The sequence below is a fragment of the Leuciscus leuciscus genome (assembly GCF_965113295.1).
Source record: "Leuciscus leuciscus genome assembly, chromosome: 10".
In the NCBI taxonomy this organism is placed as follows: Eukaryota; Metazoa; Chordata; class Actinopteri; order Cypriniformes; family Leuciscidae; genus Leuciscus; species Leuciscus leuciscus.
In genome coordinates this window covers 34,374,827-34,392,962 of record NC_138734.1, presented here as the reverse complement: position 1 = coordinate 34,392,962, position 18,136 = coordinate 34,374,827, and the positions used below count along the sequence as shown (strand labels likewise).

The window sequence follows — 18,136 nt, the reverse complement described above, 5'->3', positions numbered from 1 at the left end:
GGGGGTCCTGCACCCCGGTTGGACACACTAAGCACCCGAATAATGACATTTCAGCACCACAGACAGCGACTGGCAATGACTTTTCTTTTTGGGCCACCCAGCAAAATTAAAACAGGATTTCCAAAACACGTTAGCCTCCAGCTCTGCTGAAATAGAAGCTGACAATATGATACAAAGCAATGAGAACGATAACACGGTGGGTTGGGAAATATTTTAATATGCTGAAGTGAACTGTCTGTAAAACCAAAAAAACATTTAGCAGATTTACTTGAACAACAGTCTAGAAAAGCACCACAAAAAAGGGAATCGTAACATACCCCTAACGTAAACACAGAACATATGATGATTAATAAAATATTGGGGTAACAACTTAAAATGCATGCATCACTGAAATACATAACCTCAAAAACAGTTCAAATTTCTGTATCGTGACAACACAAATAGCAGCCCTGCTCCAAACATTCCAAGTCCAAGCACGGCAGCAAACCTCTTGCGGGCCTTTCCTCGCTGACCAATATTAGAGTTCGGTTGAAGAGGCTGAAAGGTATGTTCTGCGTGGTCCGTCTGAGGGAAAATTAAGTGTTAAAAGAGAACAAATCATTCTGGAATTATTTTAACAAGTTATGTCAATAGTATTGCTTATAGTTAAACAAAACTAATTTACCAATTGCCTCAAGATTTCAGTGAAAAACCCTCCCAAAACCCAGTATTTCACAACATCAGTATCCATATGGTATAGTGGAATCTGAGAAACTGTTGTATTTAAGCATTTCTATTTGGATATGCTGGCACAATCAAAAATGCTGACTGCTTTGAGAACAACAGGGGCAACAAGCAGCTGCAAACAGCTCTCACTGAACTAATTCCACAGTGGAGATTGATGAGAGTTGTGGAAATTCCCTGGAAAGTGCTAGCGGATTACATCCCTAGTTGATTCTCAATTAATCAACCGATTACCCTTCATCCTCATGAAAGAGACTATGGCAACATCTGAGTGGGATGCAATGGCTGCCCCTGTTGGTCTCGAGAGTATTTTTACTAGACAAAACCATTGTAAATAGAAGCATCAGAGAAGATGAAAGAAGAGGACAAAGGAATGTGGACATGACTGACCTTGCTGAGCAGGGTCTTAAGACAGAATATCTCTTTCTGAAGGTCTCCAGTCTGAGTTACTAGCTCGGTGCAAAGGGCTTGAGCCTCTTTCTTGGGATCACATGTGAGAACAACCTATCAAACAAAGGCGTCACAAACAAGCAGGCACTGAACGTGAGATACATTAGCTGTACATTAGTACATTAGATACATTAGTTGAAAACGCTGAAAATGACACTTCATTTCAAATACACTTCATTTGTTCTCATCTATTCAAGGCTGTAAATATGGATCATTTCAGGCGCTTAGGGTAGTCACTCTCAAAAGTGCCATGCACATTTAAACACATTTAGCATATGGCCCATCAGAGATTTTGTGAAGTGAAGTGACTTTGAACAGCAACAATTTTGTGGTTAATATTAAGGTTGCATGATGGTTGTAGGTAAAAATGTTTGTCTAAAACACGGTCCAATTTAGTCACACCTTTTCATACATTATTTGGTTTAAATTAAAAATGAACCATCCCTCATGTTTTTTAAACAAATTTTTTTTTTTTTCACAATGGAACACACACACACAAGCTTATCTTTTGTGGAGTCTGACCAAGTCTATATTTTTAAAGTGTTTTTTTTTTTTAACAACAATGTACCATCAATTAAATTCTTATCATTTCAGATCCACCCAATATCTGCTAACACTTTATTTTGATGGTCCCCGAACTGACATTTTACTGACTATAAGTAACTTTGCAACTACATGTCAACTTAATTTACTAACCCAAACCCTAACACCTAACCTCACAGTCTACCAATACTCTGAGAGTTAGTTGACATATAGTTACTAACTATAAGTAACTTTGCAACTAACTCTCAGTGTATTGGTAGACTAGTAAAATGTCTAAAGTGGACCATTGAAATAGTGTTACCTAAGCAATGTGTTCCAGACTGCCACAATTCAAAAGTCTGGCTACACAAGACAGTCGTGTTTTACAAAGGACGCAGATACAGTACACAACGAACCTCAGAGGGGCTACGTGGGAACCTGCTGATGACATCCTGTAAGGTTTCTGTCAAGTAACAGCACTGCTGTTTCAGGCTGATCAGAAAGCTTAGAAAATCTTCACTCCTGAGGAAAAGACGACATTTCACAAATTACACCTTTTGTTCAAGAACTTATAAAGTAGTTAAATAAACATTCCACTTCCTCTATGCTTAGCCTTTACATAATGGAGTGCTGAATGGATGATGTATTTTTGTAGAGCGAAAGCTGAGAAGAAAAAAAAGTTAGCATTTTAGCACTTCGGGTTCCATCGTCCTAAAGTCAATGGGTTTTTTTTAATGGGTTTTTGGTTAAATGCTTGAAATAAGGTCTATGGTTAACAAGCTCACAATATTTTCACGTTTTATTCAAAAACATAAAATACATCAGTAATTCCCCTTATTTTTTTACTACGGTTGCTAACAAGTGGCTAAATAGGACTACAGAGGTTGTCGGGAACATTAAACATCATCAGCCGAACAGGTAAACTCATCTACTCACTAGTTGGCTTTTACAGCCACACTGCGTTTATAATCGCACACTTGCAAACCTTTCAAACTTTCAGGGAAAATGAAGACTGAAAGAGTTGTTGGAAGCTTAGTGATGGTGACGTGGAAGTCACGTGACCATGGTGTAGTTCCTGTAATCCTCCAGCAATTGTATTGAGGATTCAAATTTCATAAGTTATTTTCATTTGTGAAGATTATGAACAAAACATGTTAAAATCATTGATTTTTGTTTGTCACAGAGCAATTACAAAAGCTTATCGGCTTTTTAATCAAGGGAACCAGGGTGATGCTAACTTCCTACAAAATGATGTCATTACTGCAGTGCACTGTACCCCTGTACACTTATCCAAGATTATCACCGTGATAAATTTTTTAGGAAAAATTGAAAGTTTATTTTTCTTTTCAATGACAAACATTGAAAGCTGAAGAAAATATCTCTTAAATGACCAATGGTATCACTTCGTTTGTTGACAGCATTCTTGGCGCACTTCTGCCATCACTTACAATTTCAAACTCCTGTAATGGCTCACACATACCGCACGATGTTGATAGTGTTATCTTAACAGAGCATTTCCCCAAGCAGCCGTTTTCTTCTCCTAACACTCTGTCAGAGCCCGTGGTAAACACTGTCAGACGCTGTGGAGTTACTATCTTCTCCAGGACGGAGAGATGGGCTCGGAGGGTCACTTTGTTAGTTTTTCTATGACTGAATGAGTGATAGGCTCTTGTGGGACGACTAAGTGCTGGGTTAATGTCACCGTCCCAACAGGCACCATGAGCAGATCCATCAAATTGTATCAGGGCATGCATGCTGGCTATTAATTGCATTTTAAATAATTCAACCACTCAAAATAAACGATTACAGTTTAATCTATTAATAATATTTGTAAATCTTCTTTGCCCTAAAAATAACATCAGTATCAAAGCTACACGTTACAGCTATCTGCCGGAAACAACTTATGAACTCTTGTGAAAGCGGCAGTGCTTATGTTTACATACATCCCATTAGGCAGGAAATAAACTGTGGCGATGAATTTCACTGTAACCCTATATCCTTTTAATGTGTGTTTACGGAGGACCTATCAGAAGAGGATTTAACCGCATAATTTACTGTGTGTCCGTCTGCCCTCTCTGTACCTCACCGACATTGAATAAAGAAATTACAGATTGATTAGGTTCATTAAGCCTGGACTTTAAAGTCAAACATGGCCGCCATGCCGCCTACTCACCGTCATCCATCAGAGCCCGGAGCGTGCAGAAACGGCACTAGTTCATTTCTCACCTTACAAATCATTACTAGAGCTTAAACCATTAAGACAGGCTTACATGGAAGCCTTGTCAAGACACTGTTTTCCTGCTGCGAGTTTCGCAGCTCATAGCTACACTGCAGACACTGGGAAACTGTTCATAGGACTCCATAACTGATGATGAATGAATAAATATGGTTTGAATTTGATGTGGATACATAAACATACAATAAAGTTTAGTTTAGCTTTAGGCTTGATGAGCTTTACCTGCTGTCTATGTTATTAAGAGGCGTCAGGGTGTCCAGATCTACTTTATCAAGGTGCATCTGCTCCATGGCGCTGAGAATCTTCTTTTGATCCTCAGGATCAGTTACGCCAATCTACAAAGAGAAAGAAAGCTGATTTATCAATGTAAACAACATTTTATGGGATGGATGTGCGCGTGTGTGAGAGAACAAAATAAAAATACACATTTATTTTTGTTTAAATATAACTGTAATTGATATTTCTTATATCTTGTCTGTCTTGCATAACTATACTAGTTATGTATAGTTAGACAGTGACTGTCATTTAATTCTTGAGCAGAACAAAATAAGCAAAATTTAATTTACAGTCAGTAGACAGTGACTGTCATTTAATTCTTGAGCAGAACAAAATAAGCAAAGCTGCTTATGTGACATAACCAAAGCAAAAATCCAATCTTACTTACAACCAAACAGTATTCTTTTACTGCCTTACAAGCTCTTTATCTCCATTCAGAATAGTTCTATCCACTAACTTTGTATGTGTTTGTTTTGCACAAAATATATTTTGTTCTTCTTGCTATCTTTTAAAAATGCTTAATCTACATACCTTTTCCAAATCCCCCTTCTCCATGATCAACAAGTCGCTCCAAGTGACATCATGATCCTGCCAGTGTAAAAAATAAACAGAGGTGTAAGAGACATAGGAGAACTGAAACTTAAAATTAACATTTGTTAGACAATATTAATTATCTTTGAATTTCAATGTCGATTACCTTTATTTTATTTTACAATGCAGGTCTATAGTGCGACCATAGTTTAGCAGTATAATAAAAAAAATAAAAAAATAAGCTTCACAGATTAAATTTTATATAGATTCTATTGTAAACATTTGTTTAAGTGTAACAATAAAATAAATTGACTGGCTCACCACCATGATGTCTGAGAGATAATCCAGACTCAGACCATGTAGCAGCAGTTCAATATCACTCAGCTTAGAAGAACTGTAAGATTAAGCCCAAAGAATGAACTCTCATTAACAATATCAATATCTGAGCCCAACTGGTTTTATATTGATTTGCAAGGGTATTAAATGTGTAGTGAGGACCAGAATATGCTACACATCTGTATATTTAAACGCTCAAAAAGGTTACATTTATCGGACCAAAAATAGAGTAGAACTGTAAAATGTTATCACAATGTAAAATAACAGTTTTCTATTTTAATAAATGTTCTTCCTGTGATGGCAAAGCTGATTTTCAGCATCATTACTCCAGTCTTCAGTGGCATCAAAATATGGCTTCAAATATGCTGATTTGCTGCTCAAGAAACTATATGAGCAAAGTATTTATTTTCAGTCACCACCAGAGGGTGTTAAAAGCCAAGTCACAGACACACAGGCTCACCTCTCTTTATTTTTAAACGGTGCCTCAGCTTTGGACTGTGCAATCGCATTTGCATTAGAGAGCTCTGGAGAATCAAGGATCCTGGAGATCTGAAGAAGCACAACTTTAATATTCCTCATTCTCAAAAGCAAGAGCCATGTTTTTTTTTAAAGTTTATTTTTCATGCAGTGTGTAATATAGCTGTTTGTGAATGTAAAAGGTTTGTAAAGTTTTAAATATCAAAGTGCACAACAAATTACAACAACAACATGGCGGATATGTTACATACAGTATACATTCATACTATGACACTTTTTTTAGGGGATGTGAAGTAATGACTTATTCAAAACAAGTACCCATTTAAGACCGTATGCGATTTCAGATACAGCCTCTATCTTTGAATAAACTGTTTTCAGACTCTTTGAGAAACGAGGTGATGTGCAATGTATATTATGAGAAAATTAAAGTGTTTTTTTCCCTTTTTCTTGAATGCATGTAAACATACTGTAAAAGAACTCCAAAACAAAATTAAGAAATAGAATAATAGGGGCACTTTAACTGTAGTCTAAAAATGACGTGTCTATGATTTCTGACATTAGAGTTCACAGCAGGGCAGAAGGTGACCTACCTCAGGGTAATTGAACACTTTGGCCATTTCAGATGCTGTCTTCCCTGTTTTGGTTTTGATGGACTTATCCGCTCCTAGTTGAAGCAGTTTCAACACGACGCCTTCGTGTCCATACTGCACTGCTATTATGAGGGCCTGCTCATAGCAGAACATTACAGTGGATACCAGAGGAGAACAAAATATTAGATGCTCCGTTATATTAATCTTCTCTTAAGAACCTGACTATGATAGCTATTGCTAAGCATTGCTAAGCTACGTAATATGCTATCAGTTAACAATAATATGCTATACAGTTAACAAGTATAATATGCTATCAGTTAACAATAACATTGCTAAGCTACGTAATATGCTATCAGTTTCTGATGCAGAAAAGTTAGTTCATGCATTCATGACCTCGAGACTAGATTACTGTAATGCTTTATTAGCTGGTTGTCCTGCATCCTCAATAAACAAGCTACAGTTAGTCCAAAATTCCACCGCTAGAGTTCTTACGAGATCAAGAAAATATGATCATATAACACCGATTTTATCATCACTGCATTGGTTACCTATAAAGTTCCGTATTAATTACAAGGTATTGCTACTGACTTATAAAGCCCTAAACGGCTTAGCTCCAGTCTATTTAACGGATCTTCTATCACCCTATAATCCATCGCGCTCTTTAAGATCACTAAATTCAAGGCTTTTGGTCATACCTAGGATATCCAGAACCACCAAAGGAGGGAGAGCATTTTCACATTTGGCTCCAAAACTCTGGAATAGTCTTCCTGATACTGTCCGTTGCTCAGACTCGCTCTCCCAGTTTAAAACTAGATTAAAGTCGCATCTCTTCAGCCAGGCATTCATATAATCCTACAGATCAAACTACAATCCGTCCTCTAGCTCATAAATGCCAGAGGAGAACTGGCCCCCGACTGAGCCTGGGTTCTCCCAAGGTTTTTTTTTCTCCATTAGGTCACCTGATGGAGTTTTAGGACACCATTAGGTCACTTGATGGAGTTTTTCGGTTCCTTGCCACTGCTGCCTTTGGCTTGCTCAGTTGGGGATATTTTGGGGATATTTAATCTAATTTTATCAATCAATAAATTCCTCTTGAAACAAACTTTGTTGTATTATTTTAATTTAATACTGTGAAGCTGCTTTGATACAATCTGTAAAATATAGAGACAGTTAAATGTACTCTACATCTATTAACATGACTTATGATTATCACAGCCATTATTGGTGGTCTTACCGTATGTCCGTTATCGTTCTGAAAGTTCAGCTCTGCTCCATGTGACACCAGCAAATTAATCAGCTTGCAATAGCCATCTCTGGCAGCCAGCATCAGACACGTCATACTGGACCTGAACAAAGGCCAAAAACAAGACTCAAGAGAACTGGCAGATGTTACTGTGATCATGCTGCTGGGTACGAATCACACATACAGGGGATATGTTCTCTGCCACATTTAGATTTAACACGAGTCATTTATTGCAATAAACCGAAGTGGAATTGTTAGAAGCAAAGTGTAATAGTGATAAACTAAGCCTAGTGACTTTTTGCTATAGTCAACATCTTAAAGTAAACTGCAGAGTGTTCTGGCAGTTTCATGAAAACAATATCTGAAATAACACCAAATGAAACCCTTGAGAATGACAGAAGACACAGAAATTCAAGCTTGTCACCCTTTACTTCTCACTGTAAATATATTTGTGAAGAGATGTTTCGTGCCCCTTCAGATTTTTTAACCAATTGGATTTTAAAAGCAACTAGGGCTGTCAATAATGATTATTTTGGTAATCGAGTAAACAGTCGATTATTTTGACGATTAATTGGTTAATTTTTTGTGGTAATAAAAATAGACCTTTAGAAAAAGTTCCGGTTCATAGATTCATACACTCCGAGGAATGCACCACTTCCAATATTTTTCCGGCTACTCGACAGGTAAATTGCAATCTAGGATTTTTTTTTAAATCCAGTACTAGAGTTTAATCAAGGAATCGTGACAGCCCTAAAAGCAACTTCCACAAATTTTTCATAATTAATTTGCACAATTAATTGTAGTCAGAGTTATTTTAGTATCATTGAGATACTATTATAGTTATTAATATTCAGAATTTTCCATTTTCTTTTTAATAAATTTTTTTTTTTTTTATAGTTATTGATTTTTATTTCAATTTTAGTTTTAGGTATTTTAGTAAATCATGTTTTCAATCAATCATCTTATTTATTTAATTTCAATGAATGTGCATTTTAATTCAAGTAAAAAAAAAAAATGGTTTTAGTTTGTTAACTAGTAACCCTGACTGATAAAAAAAAAAAAACAACAACACTGAATCAGAACAAAGCCAATCTATACAACAAAAGTGCATGTGTTGTGTGCTCGTCATTTTAATGTTTTTTTTTTTTTATATCCATTTAGTTTTATTAATTTTTATTACAATTTTGGTGATTTTAGTACATAAATGCATTTAGTTTAATTTAATTTCAGATAATGTGTATTTTATTTCAAGTAAAACTTTATGGTTTTAGTTTTAGTTAAATATAAAAACACTGATTTTAGATTTGGTTCATTACAAAAATAACTATATACTAATATTAGGTTGCAATTTTAAATGGAGGCCTCCTTGCATGCTAAACAAAAATGTACATCTAGGCTAACACATCTGACAGTTCTTATAAAGAACTACTAAAATATTAGTCATGTCTGATCTTGCTTAGAGCGCCAAGTGAGTGTGGACAACCACTGAAGCCCCCCTCATAAAAACAGGTGCATGACGCCCCTGTTTGTAAATCACCCCTTAAACGTATAAAGAGTCAAACTGTGCCAAAGTAAACAAAGACAAAAACATTTTACACCTAGCTTAGGACAATCCATTACCTGCAAAAAGCACAAAAGAGGAACTTTCTAGTCGTCTGTGCTTAGAGCTTGCGTCACTGTTGTAAATATACACTTTTATCTAAAGATCACAGTGTCAAACATCACACCTTAAGTCTATGGGAAAATCCTGAGGCTATTAATCAACATGGGTGGCATTTCCCAGAGAAGGTGATGGTGGCAAACTGAACTCTATAGTGTGGGGCACAGGTGAGCAAGGGCACCATCATTCTTCATCTTGACATTATCTCCTCGCTATCTACGCATTTACCCTTTAGTGACTGTATTTGTGATAAATGTGTACAGTCTTAAAAGTATTTTCCCAGGCTGTCCTTCTACCAAAACCAAGGGAGCAATAAAACTCAATAAAACGATTCTAATTGCTGTAAACAAGGTTTATACTATGGGTATTGGGTAAGATCATAATTTTCAAGTATTTACATAACTGGGAGTTAGTAAGAAGCAGTTATAAATTCTTCTCATATACTAAACTAAAATGAGAATAATTAGGAACAGCATATGCTTGTCAGCATTGATGTTTAAAAGCCTCACTGGGCACATCATCAAATAAACTACATGAATGAAAGGAAGAGGCACCAGCAGAAGCCTTGAAAAATTAGCCAGCAAAAAATGCTTTCTGTAAGGCCACATGGGCCCAGTGACTTTTAGATTGCATTCTCTTCAAATTTAAAGCCTGAAACATCCTGTACTCTATGGAAGCACATGAATGCAAATGCTACACAATAGCTACACAAGCTTAATATTATGTTTATGTATTTCAAAAAGTCTGCAATTCACAACTTGAAGCAAGTATGCATGAGGTTATATGCAAGTGGTATAAATTACTTTCTTCTGTGAAACAAAAGATAGTATTTTGATAAATGTCTAGTGTTTTTTCAATGAAAGTCAAAGGATTCCAATGTTTTGGACCCCATCGACTTTCTTGTATGGACAAAAACAGTTGAAACTTTCTTCAAAATCTCTTTTGTGTTCTGCAGAAGGAATAAAGTCATACAGGTTTGGAACAACATGCAGTTAAGGTTAAGCAAATGACAATTTTCATTTTTGAGTAAACTATCTTTCAGCAAGTTTATAGAAAGGTACTGGAATGATGACATGGTTATGGAGTTTATGAAAAGCAGCATTCACTGTGAATCGAGCCGCTGAAAACAGTTCTGCGCTTCACTCTGAAACACGCAGCGCAACAGAATATATAATTATTGAATTATAATCGCAGCCTTGAGCAATATTGCGATTTCAGTTTTATTCTGATTAATCATGCAGCCCCCTTTATTTATTTAAATTACACTATAAACAAACAAACCCCCTGCAGTTCACTACAAACCCCCATTTGAGAAACCCTGGCATACACATTTGCAGGTATGTACAGCATATATTTTTGAGAGCTGTTTGGTGCAGTTAGATGACCCCATTATCAACTCAATAAGTGCTTACACCATACAGTACTCTATTTATATTATGTAATCAGAGACATAATACATGCAAATTAAAACGACTCACCCCAATACCATAATCACAATGTTACACGAGGTGATGCATTTAAACATCTATTATATGCCTGTGATTTCACATGTGAAAAAGAGAATTGTAGCCAAATGTAAAATTTTTGTCTCAGCAATTTCAAATAATGAAATCTCAACTAATCTGAAACAGGCCCCCTTCCCAAATGATGTCTGGCTTAGTCTAAGCATGCTGTATTTGTTAACAAAAAGATTCAGGGAAATGCAGCTGCTGCATATTGTAAGTTATGTGTGGAGCACTGAGAGGGCAGAGGAAGAGGATGAATCTTTGACAGGCCCAACGTCTCCCTGTACCTTGTTAACGAACTTTAAATATTTTGTCTGGATGGGGAAACAATCACTTTCTCACCAGTCAAGTGAGCAACATGCTTGTTGACACTCCAGATCATGTGAGCGGTTTGGGTGACAGATGATAAGCAGCTGGAGGCTGCCCTGAAAAATGCACTATTGAGTACACATCACCTCCCAAACAGAGTTGTTAGGAAGACTTGTTTAAAACACTGTCTGGCCAGTGTTAATGTTTTGTAGCTGGTGGGAGCATTTTTTTCACATACTCTCAATCAACAGGGCTAGACAGCGACTATTTGTTGTTAATTTTGGATGCATGTGGATGAGATAGTCTTTTTAAATTGAATAATTAAATCATTGGTTCTCAAACTTTTTGATTCCAAGGCTCCCCGGATTGACCACGACAACATTTTCTCATTTGTAATTTAGTGAATAAATATTTTAAGTAATATCGTTAGTCAATTGCTACCCCAAAAAAAAAAAATCATTGGAGATCTCGGCATCACAACAGCTTATATGTATTACTTTTAAAACTAGGTATATATCCAGATTCTTCAAGACTGTGGGAATTTAATTTATTCTTATTTTAATGCTTGTTTTACCTTGATGCAATAGAGAAATGAACAAAACTGATAATCATAGAGGCAATTAATGTGAGAGATCACTGTAGTCAACATGAATATTTTTCTTAAATGCCAAAGAATAAACTACAGAAGCAAGATACTGTCAGAAAACAAATAAAATAAAAGACTGTAAAATTTAAATTTTAAAGTGTTTTTTTTTTACTCTGAGACTGAAAATGGGCTTCCATAATATACAAACTATAAAGGTTTACATCATAAATGAGATTTAAAGGAACCATTTTACTCCATGTCAGTGGCATGCACTTCGGGCTTGAACCCCTGCCCCTTTAATCGCTAATAGTAAAGTGTCCTATGGTTGTATTGCGGTGCCCCCTGGAACGCGATTTCGCCCCTGTGGAGGGTCTGTGCACGCCACTGTCCGTTAGCCATGTAACGTCCATGTCAATTAGCAAAAATAAATGAGTAACATTTGACTAGTAATTCATCAGCATGCTATGCAGGAGCAGTCACACCTGCAAAATACCTTTCCTACCTGTTGCAGACATTCGGGTCAGCGTTGCGACTGAGCAGCAGAGCCACACACCTGGAGATCATCTCTTCTGAGGCAGACGTTGCTGTGCAAGCAGCCATTAGAACCGTATAGTGGTCTGTGTATGGAAGTTAGGGAAAAACACACACATACCATTTCATAATTAATAATTCTCACAAATATTCTCCAATGGTAATTGTTCATACCACAGGATGGACATGCTTGTACATACGTCATGTGAGTCTCACATGGCCTAATGTTGTTGGACAAAGACACTGTTAGTACTTCGGTCACGTATCCGACCGGGAGCAGTTCTAATGTTGTGTTGTTGCAGAAAGGAGACCCATCCATGTTAGGGTTTTGTGTGTTGTGATGATAGCTGCGTTTAGACTGCAGGAGCAGGTCTGCTTGGGAGTAGGATGCAGACATAGTTTAGTTGCGTCTGCGGTGGAGCACGAAAATAAATAAAGCTCCAGTGTTGGGCCAACGCAATGACGCCAGCACCACGCTCTGTATACCACCGTTATCAATCACTTGTACATTCTTCCCCTTCTGTGCGGAACACAGACCAGGAAGTGGCAGCTGCATTCACATTTAATTATTTCCTGTCTAAGCCTGCAGCTTCAGTTGCTCGAGACCCCCTCTGGAACTCCCCCTCCATCTCTTCCCAGTGGACACAGCGGAAGTGTCTACATCGCTTCAGTCGCTCATGTGCCGACATTTCACCTTGACCAACACATGCATTCAATTTTGGAAAAAAAATTAACAAAGACAATGTGTAAACGAAAAAAAACACCAGCAGATTAATTACACGTTACAATAGTTCGGCATGTGCGTCACAAACATTAAGTAATAGCAGATGAAGGACACTAAGGCAAACTAATTGGTTTCCATCCTCGCTAGCACGTGGGTTGAAATCAAAAGAATGTAACCAACATCAATGTTAAGCGTATTAATGAAAACCAAACTATTCCCCCCGAAGGATTAAGTCTAGCCATGCTCTTTTGATTTGATATCATTGGGTTCCTTCCCGGTGGCTGATGCAAAACCCCATCCTCTCCAATAAAAACCCACAAGAGTCAAAGGAAGGCCATGTGGTGCAATGGCAGATTGACAGCACCTGCTCTCACCTTATCAAACTAAACCTTTGACCTTAAATCCTTAAAGGTTCACCAAGTATAGTACACCTTTATGCACCTGATAAGTTACTGATGGCATTGTAGAAATGCTCTATTCGCAGATAGCTTTGATTTACTCTAATAAAAAGAAACTGGCCTATAACAGAAAAAAGGCCTGTCCCAATAGATGCACTTGTGGGTTTTTTCCACTTCAAAGCGTCTGAAAAATACTAAAGGCTTAGTGCCCTTAACACACACTAGATCTAATACTGTTTCGAAGCATATCCCATCATTCATCATGTTCACAAACTAATGTGCCCCAAAATCATGATTGGGGAAAACTTTCTGGTCCAAGTTAATTTAATTAGATAATATAATTAGATTACATATAATTTGGTGGTAAAATGTAAAGTGTTGCACTTTTATTGGTGCAGAGATGAGTACAGATATTTGTATTTTGTAAAATGTTGCCAACTGCTTTTAATCAGAATTAATTAAGTCAGTGGGGTCCATCAACTGGATGTAGGGTCTGGTTCCTAACACTCTTCAAAATATCATCTTTTGTGTTCAATAGAAGAAAGAAACTCGTTTGGAACAATATGAGGGTGAGTAAATTATGACAAAACTTTCATTTTTGGGTGAACTATCCCTTTAAGTAGAAGCACCGCAATTAAATTATGTTGTGTTAAATACTAATGAACAGACGTTTAGAGAAAAAAAAAATTATACCTGGATTTTTACAACATTTTGACACTTGGACCAAACACTGGAAATGTATCATGGAAGTAGACAAGTGCCAAGTGTGTCTCCCCTTATCTAATGTGAGTTTATGTTAGTAATATAATTTTGTGTAAAAAAAAAACAAAGTGTAAAAGTTTCTAATGAGGATAAAATCACCCAGGTGCCCATTTAAAGGGATCGTTCACCCAAAAATGAAAATTCTGTCATAATTTACTCACCCTCAAGTTGTTCTAAACCTGTTTGCATTTCTTTCTTCTACTGAATACAAAAGAAGACATTTTGAAGAATATTGGTAACCACACAGTTGATGGGCACCATTGACTTCCATAGGGGTCAATCAACTGTTTGGTATGAAAGCTTGTTTCCGCCACAGAATAAAACAAATTTAAAAGATAATTGCGACTTATCTCACTTTTTTTTTTCTCACAATTGCGAGTTATAAAGTCAGAATTGCGAGATGTAAATGAGCAATTGTGAGAAGGAAAAAAAAGTCAGAATTGTGAGATAAAAAGTCACAATTATCCTTTAAATTGTTTTATTCTGTGGCGGAAACAAGCTTCCATAGTTTGGTTACCAATTTTCTTCTAAGTATCTTCTTTTGTGTTGAGCAAAAGAAAGAAATCCATACAGGTTTGGAACACCTTGAGGGCGAGTATTGATGATGACGTAACTTTAGGGTGAACTACCATGAAAAGTTCCAGTACACGCGGCAAATCTTAATATCTCGTTTAATCTTGCATATAAAGTTCTGATACACGCATTCATGATTTTATGAGTGCCTTTTGAGAAACCTTGTATTGGATTATGGAGAAACTCTCCATTTACCTCTGCTGAAGTTTGCACTTGCGCCATGATCCAGCAGCAGTTCAGTGAGCTCATAGTGGGCCGCATGGACAGCGCACATGAGAGGAGTCCAACCAAAACCAAGCCTCGTCTCCACGTCCAGGCCTGTTAAAAGACGATGAGATGGGCATATATTTATATGTTTTGTAGCTTGTCTCGCCGTAATAAAAACTATAAATACAAGAACACACCCCCGTCCAAGAGCTCGCGCACCAGGCCGACATTTCCTGCAGTAATGGCTCTTTTCAAGGTGGATACTTTATCTTCTCCATTCAAATGTACTTCCTCTGAGAACTGCCAGCCAGATAAAAAGGTTTTTAATCATGCAAATAATTTGTGTAACTTACATTACTATCTTAAACTAAATGGGCGAATGCAAGCCAAAATATAAAATGGTACAGTGTTGGAGGTGTTAAAAAAATCTATTTATTACGTTTAACGTTACCTCAGCGCATGGTTTTATGTTTTTATTAGAATATCCAATATCCCACTCGTCGCTACTCCCATCACTTTCATCACCAGCAGGAAAGGCTGACATGATTATAGTGTACTATTCAGTTCCTGTTCACCCGATTGTGTTCTCATTAATGTCCTGCGTAATGACGTATGCGGCAGCCACGCCCAGATTTGTATATTAATGATACGACCAATAGAGAAGCGCGTTCTTCTAATGCAAATTCTTCTAAAATATCTATTTTATTTTTTACTATGTAATCTATTGCTGCTTCTCATTTATATACATTTTGCTAGAGCATATGTGCACTTTGTTAATTAGCCTATTCCAAAGTAGTTAGATAGATTATAGATAGTAAATAGTTGCATAGGCCTATTTGATAATCTACTCTAATCTCATTGGCTAATTTTATTCAAATATATTAGGTTTTTTTAGTTCGGGTTTTTTTTTTATTCGCTTTTTTCAAAACTTTTAGTACAAAAATCTAAACTGATCACATAACACAGATAATTGCCAAACCTGGTCCCATGCTTCCATTAGCCTCAGTCCACATACTGTAATCATTGGTTTACTGTAATATGTACAGATTACACATAAACACAAGATTACTGTAATATGTAATGAGAACATTTAGTTTAATAACAGAAACAAAACAGTATCATCTTATTTCAAGTTAGTACTTTTAACAATCAGTTCATTCAACAACAAACAATGCATGAGACGTGTCAAATCACCCTTGTTACTGAATTAATAACAGTAATTCAGGCTACACATGCCACATTAGAAAATACACTTACATTGCCTAACTTATGTAATTGAATCCATAATGTTTGTAATAGTATCTATTCAGTGTGTTATCAAAAGGTGTGATGAAGTATGACACAACCATGAGGTTCACAATTTATATTGTATACCGTTGACCTTTACAGATGAAGGGTGAGTTACAGTAATGTGGCAGTCTCTACCATGGTAATCGGTTAGGTTTACAGTATGACATGGCATACATGTAATGTAAAATGCTGTATTTGGCACCGTCTGTCTCCACTGATGCATCTCTGATCAATCTGATGGTACAGTCATTGACTGTTTCTTCTCCCTTGTACTCTATCCTGCTCTATAGTCACAAATGACAAATTAGAACAGGTTATTATCTATAAATCACTAATGTAAAAATAATTCATTACATTTAGTTATCGGAAATTGCAAACAAGTTCTAAATGTCTAGAATCAATATCTTTAGAAATTTATAGGTGTACCAAATGATTCATTGCTTGATTAACCATTATGTTCAGTTGGTTTAAACAGTAGACAAAATGTATTAAACTGAACGAGAAGATGAAGATGAAAAACAAAAGTTTGATAAGAGCTTTACGAGCTTATTTTGTGGTTTTGATTATCTGTTGTTGTCATGTTGTGGGTTTTGTTTCTTGTTCCTTGTTTGTCTTTGTCTAGTATTGAATGTTTCTTGTTCTTGTTTTGCGTTTCCAGCCTTTGTTTTATGATTGATCATGTGTTTTTGAATTAAAGTTGCATTTTGGTTCTCTACATCTTGCCTCCAGTTGATATTGTTACAGAATACTAGACCTAAATATGGACCCAGCAATCCGCCTTTTCCGCCTCAGCCAAGGTAACCGTCCAGTCGCAGGTTATGTGGAGGAGTTTTGTGGACTTTGTCAAGGGGTGGATTTCAATGATGAGGTCTTAAAAGACATGTTTTGCCATGGACTTGATTAATCCATTTATTATCTCGCCGGCCAATACCCTAACTGCACTCTGGTGCAGTACATGGACTTTGCACTTCTTTTGAGCGGTTCTTCATTTACTGTGGGTTTTGCGGACGAGGAGTCCCGCAAAACTACAGTACCATCCAAGTCTGAGCTTATTCACGTCATGCCTGCCGAGCCTGAGCTTGTTCACGTCATGCCTGCCCAGCCAAAGACTGTTCACGTCAGTCCTGGCAAGCCTGAGCTTCACGTCGGGCCTACCGAGCCAGGGACTCTTCACGCCATGGCCGCTCGAAGGGTCATCTCTGCCCACGTTCGCCGTTGCCATGTCCTGGTACCATTCCCTTGCACGGGCCTGGCCCTCCATCCCTTCCCCCAAGACCACCTCCGCTCCATCACCCTCCTGAACTATTGTGTTTTGATGGGTGTCGGGACCCATGTCGGTATGTCACGTTGTGGGTTTTGTTTCTTGTTTCTTGTTGTTGTCTGTCATGTGATCCCGTTTCAGTCTTGTGATTCTGCCATGTGTCTTGTCATTGGTTAATCGTCTGATCCTTGTTCAGAGGTGTTCCTTGTCTTGTAATTAGTCTGTGTATTTAAGCCCTCATGTTTGCCCTGTGTCTTTGTCTAGTATTGAATGTTTCTTGTCCATGTTCTTGTTTTGAGTTACCAGTTTACAGCCTTTGTTTTGTTTGATCATATGATTTTTGAATTAAAGTTGCATTTGGGTTCTCTACATCATGCCTCCAGTGGATATCGTTACAGTTGTGATATTAGTAGTTTTGATAACATGCACCTTACTTGTGAAAATAGTAAGCAAATAAAGACTATATTAAAAACCGTATATTATGAGACCTGTGATGTACTGGCCATCTGTCCAGGGTGTTTCCCCTGCTGGATGGATGAGTTATATAAAAAATATTTAAAAAAGACAGATTTTTCAAAAAAAATTGACTTCATTTGCAGAAGACAATAAATAAAATGGCTAAGAATGTCAATTTATTATATTAGTCTGCTCTTATGACTTGCATGCTGTGGCTTATCTGAAACTTCATCATTTTAGAGAAAATTGCCAGCTGAGTAGGAACATTGAATAGACTTCATGTGATATTTCTCATTGCAACATAATAAACTGATCTTGGAGTATAGGCTACTTATCAAAATGAGTTACATAATTTACTTGGTTCCACAAAGGCAGCTGTCAGTGGCCTCAAGATGTCACTATGCTGAAGATTCATCTAGTCTTTTTACAGAATCATGAATCAAAATGTTTGGGACAATTTAAGTGAAAAGTTAAAATGAAAGAAAAAAGA

At 36.9% G+C, this 18,136-nt stretch overlaps 1 protein-coding gene across 1 annotated transcript; it reads right to left on the bottom strand.

The window, feature by feature from the left end:
- Positions 1-207: 207 nt before the first annotated feature.
- Positions 208-15,214, bottom strand: asz1 (ankyrin repeat, SAM and basic leucine zipper domain containing 1). Its single transcript, XM_082182817.1, has 13 exons — positions 15,091-15,214; positions 14,837-14,939; positions 14,628-14,750; positions 11,947-12,061; positions 7,376-7,487; positions 6,142-6,276; positions 5,535-5,623; positions 5,060-5,132; positions 4,739-4,795; positions 4,154-4,266; positions 2,112-2,217; positions 1,114-1,227; positions 208-564 (listed from the first exon to the last, which is right to left on the bottom strand). Exons 1-13 carry the CDS (start codon positions 15,181-15,183, stop codon positions 403-405), a joined length of 1,395 nt encoding a protein of 464 aa, XP_082038943.1. The 5' UTR covers positions 15,184-15,214; the 3' UTR covers positions 208-402.
- Positions 15,215-18,136: the final 2,922 nt, after the last annotated feature.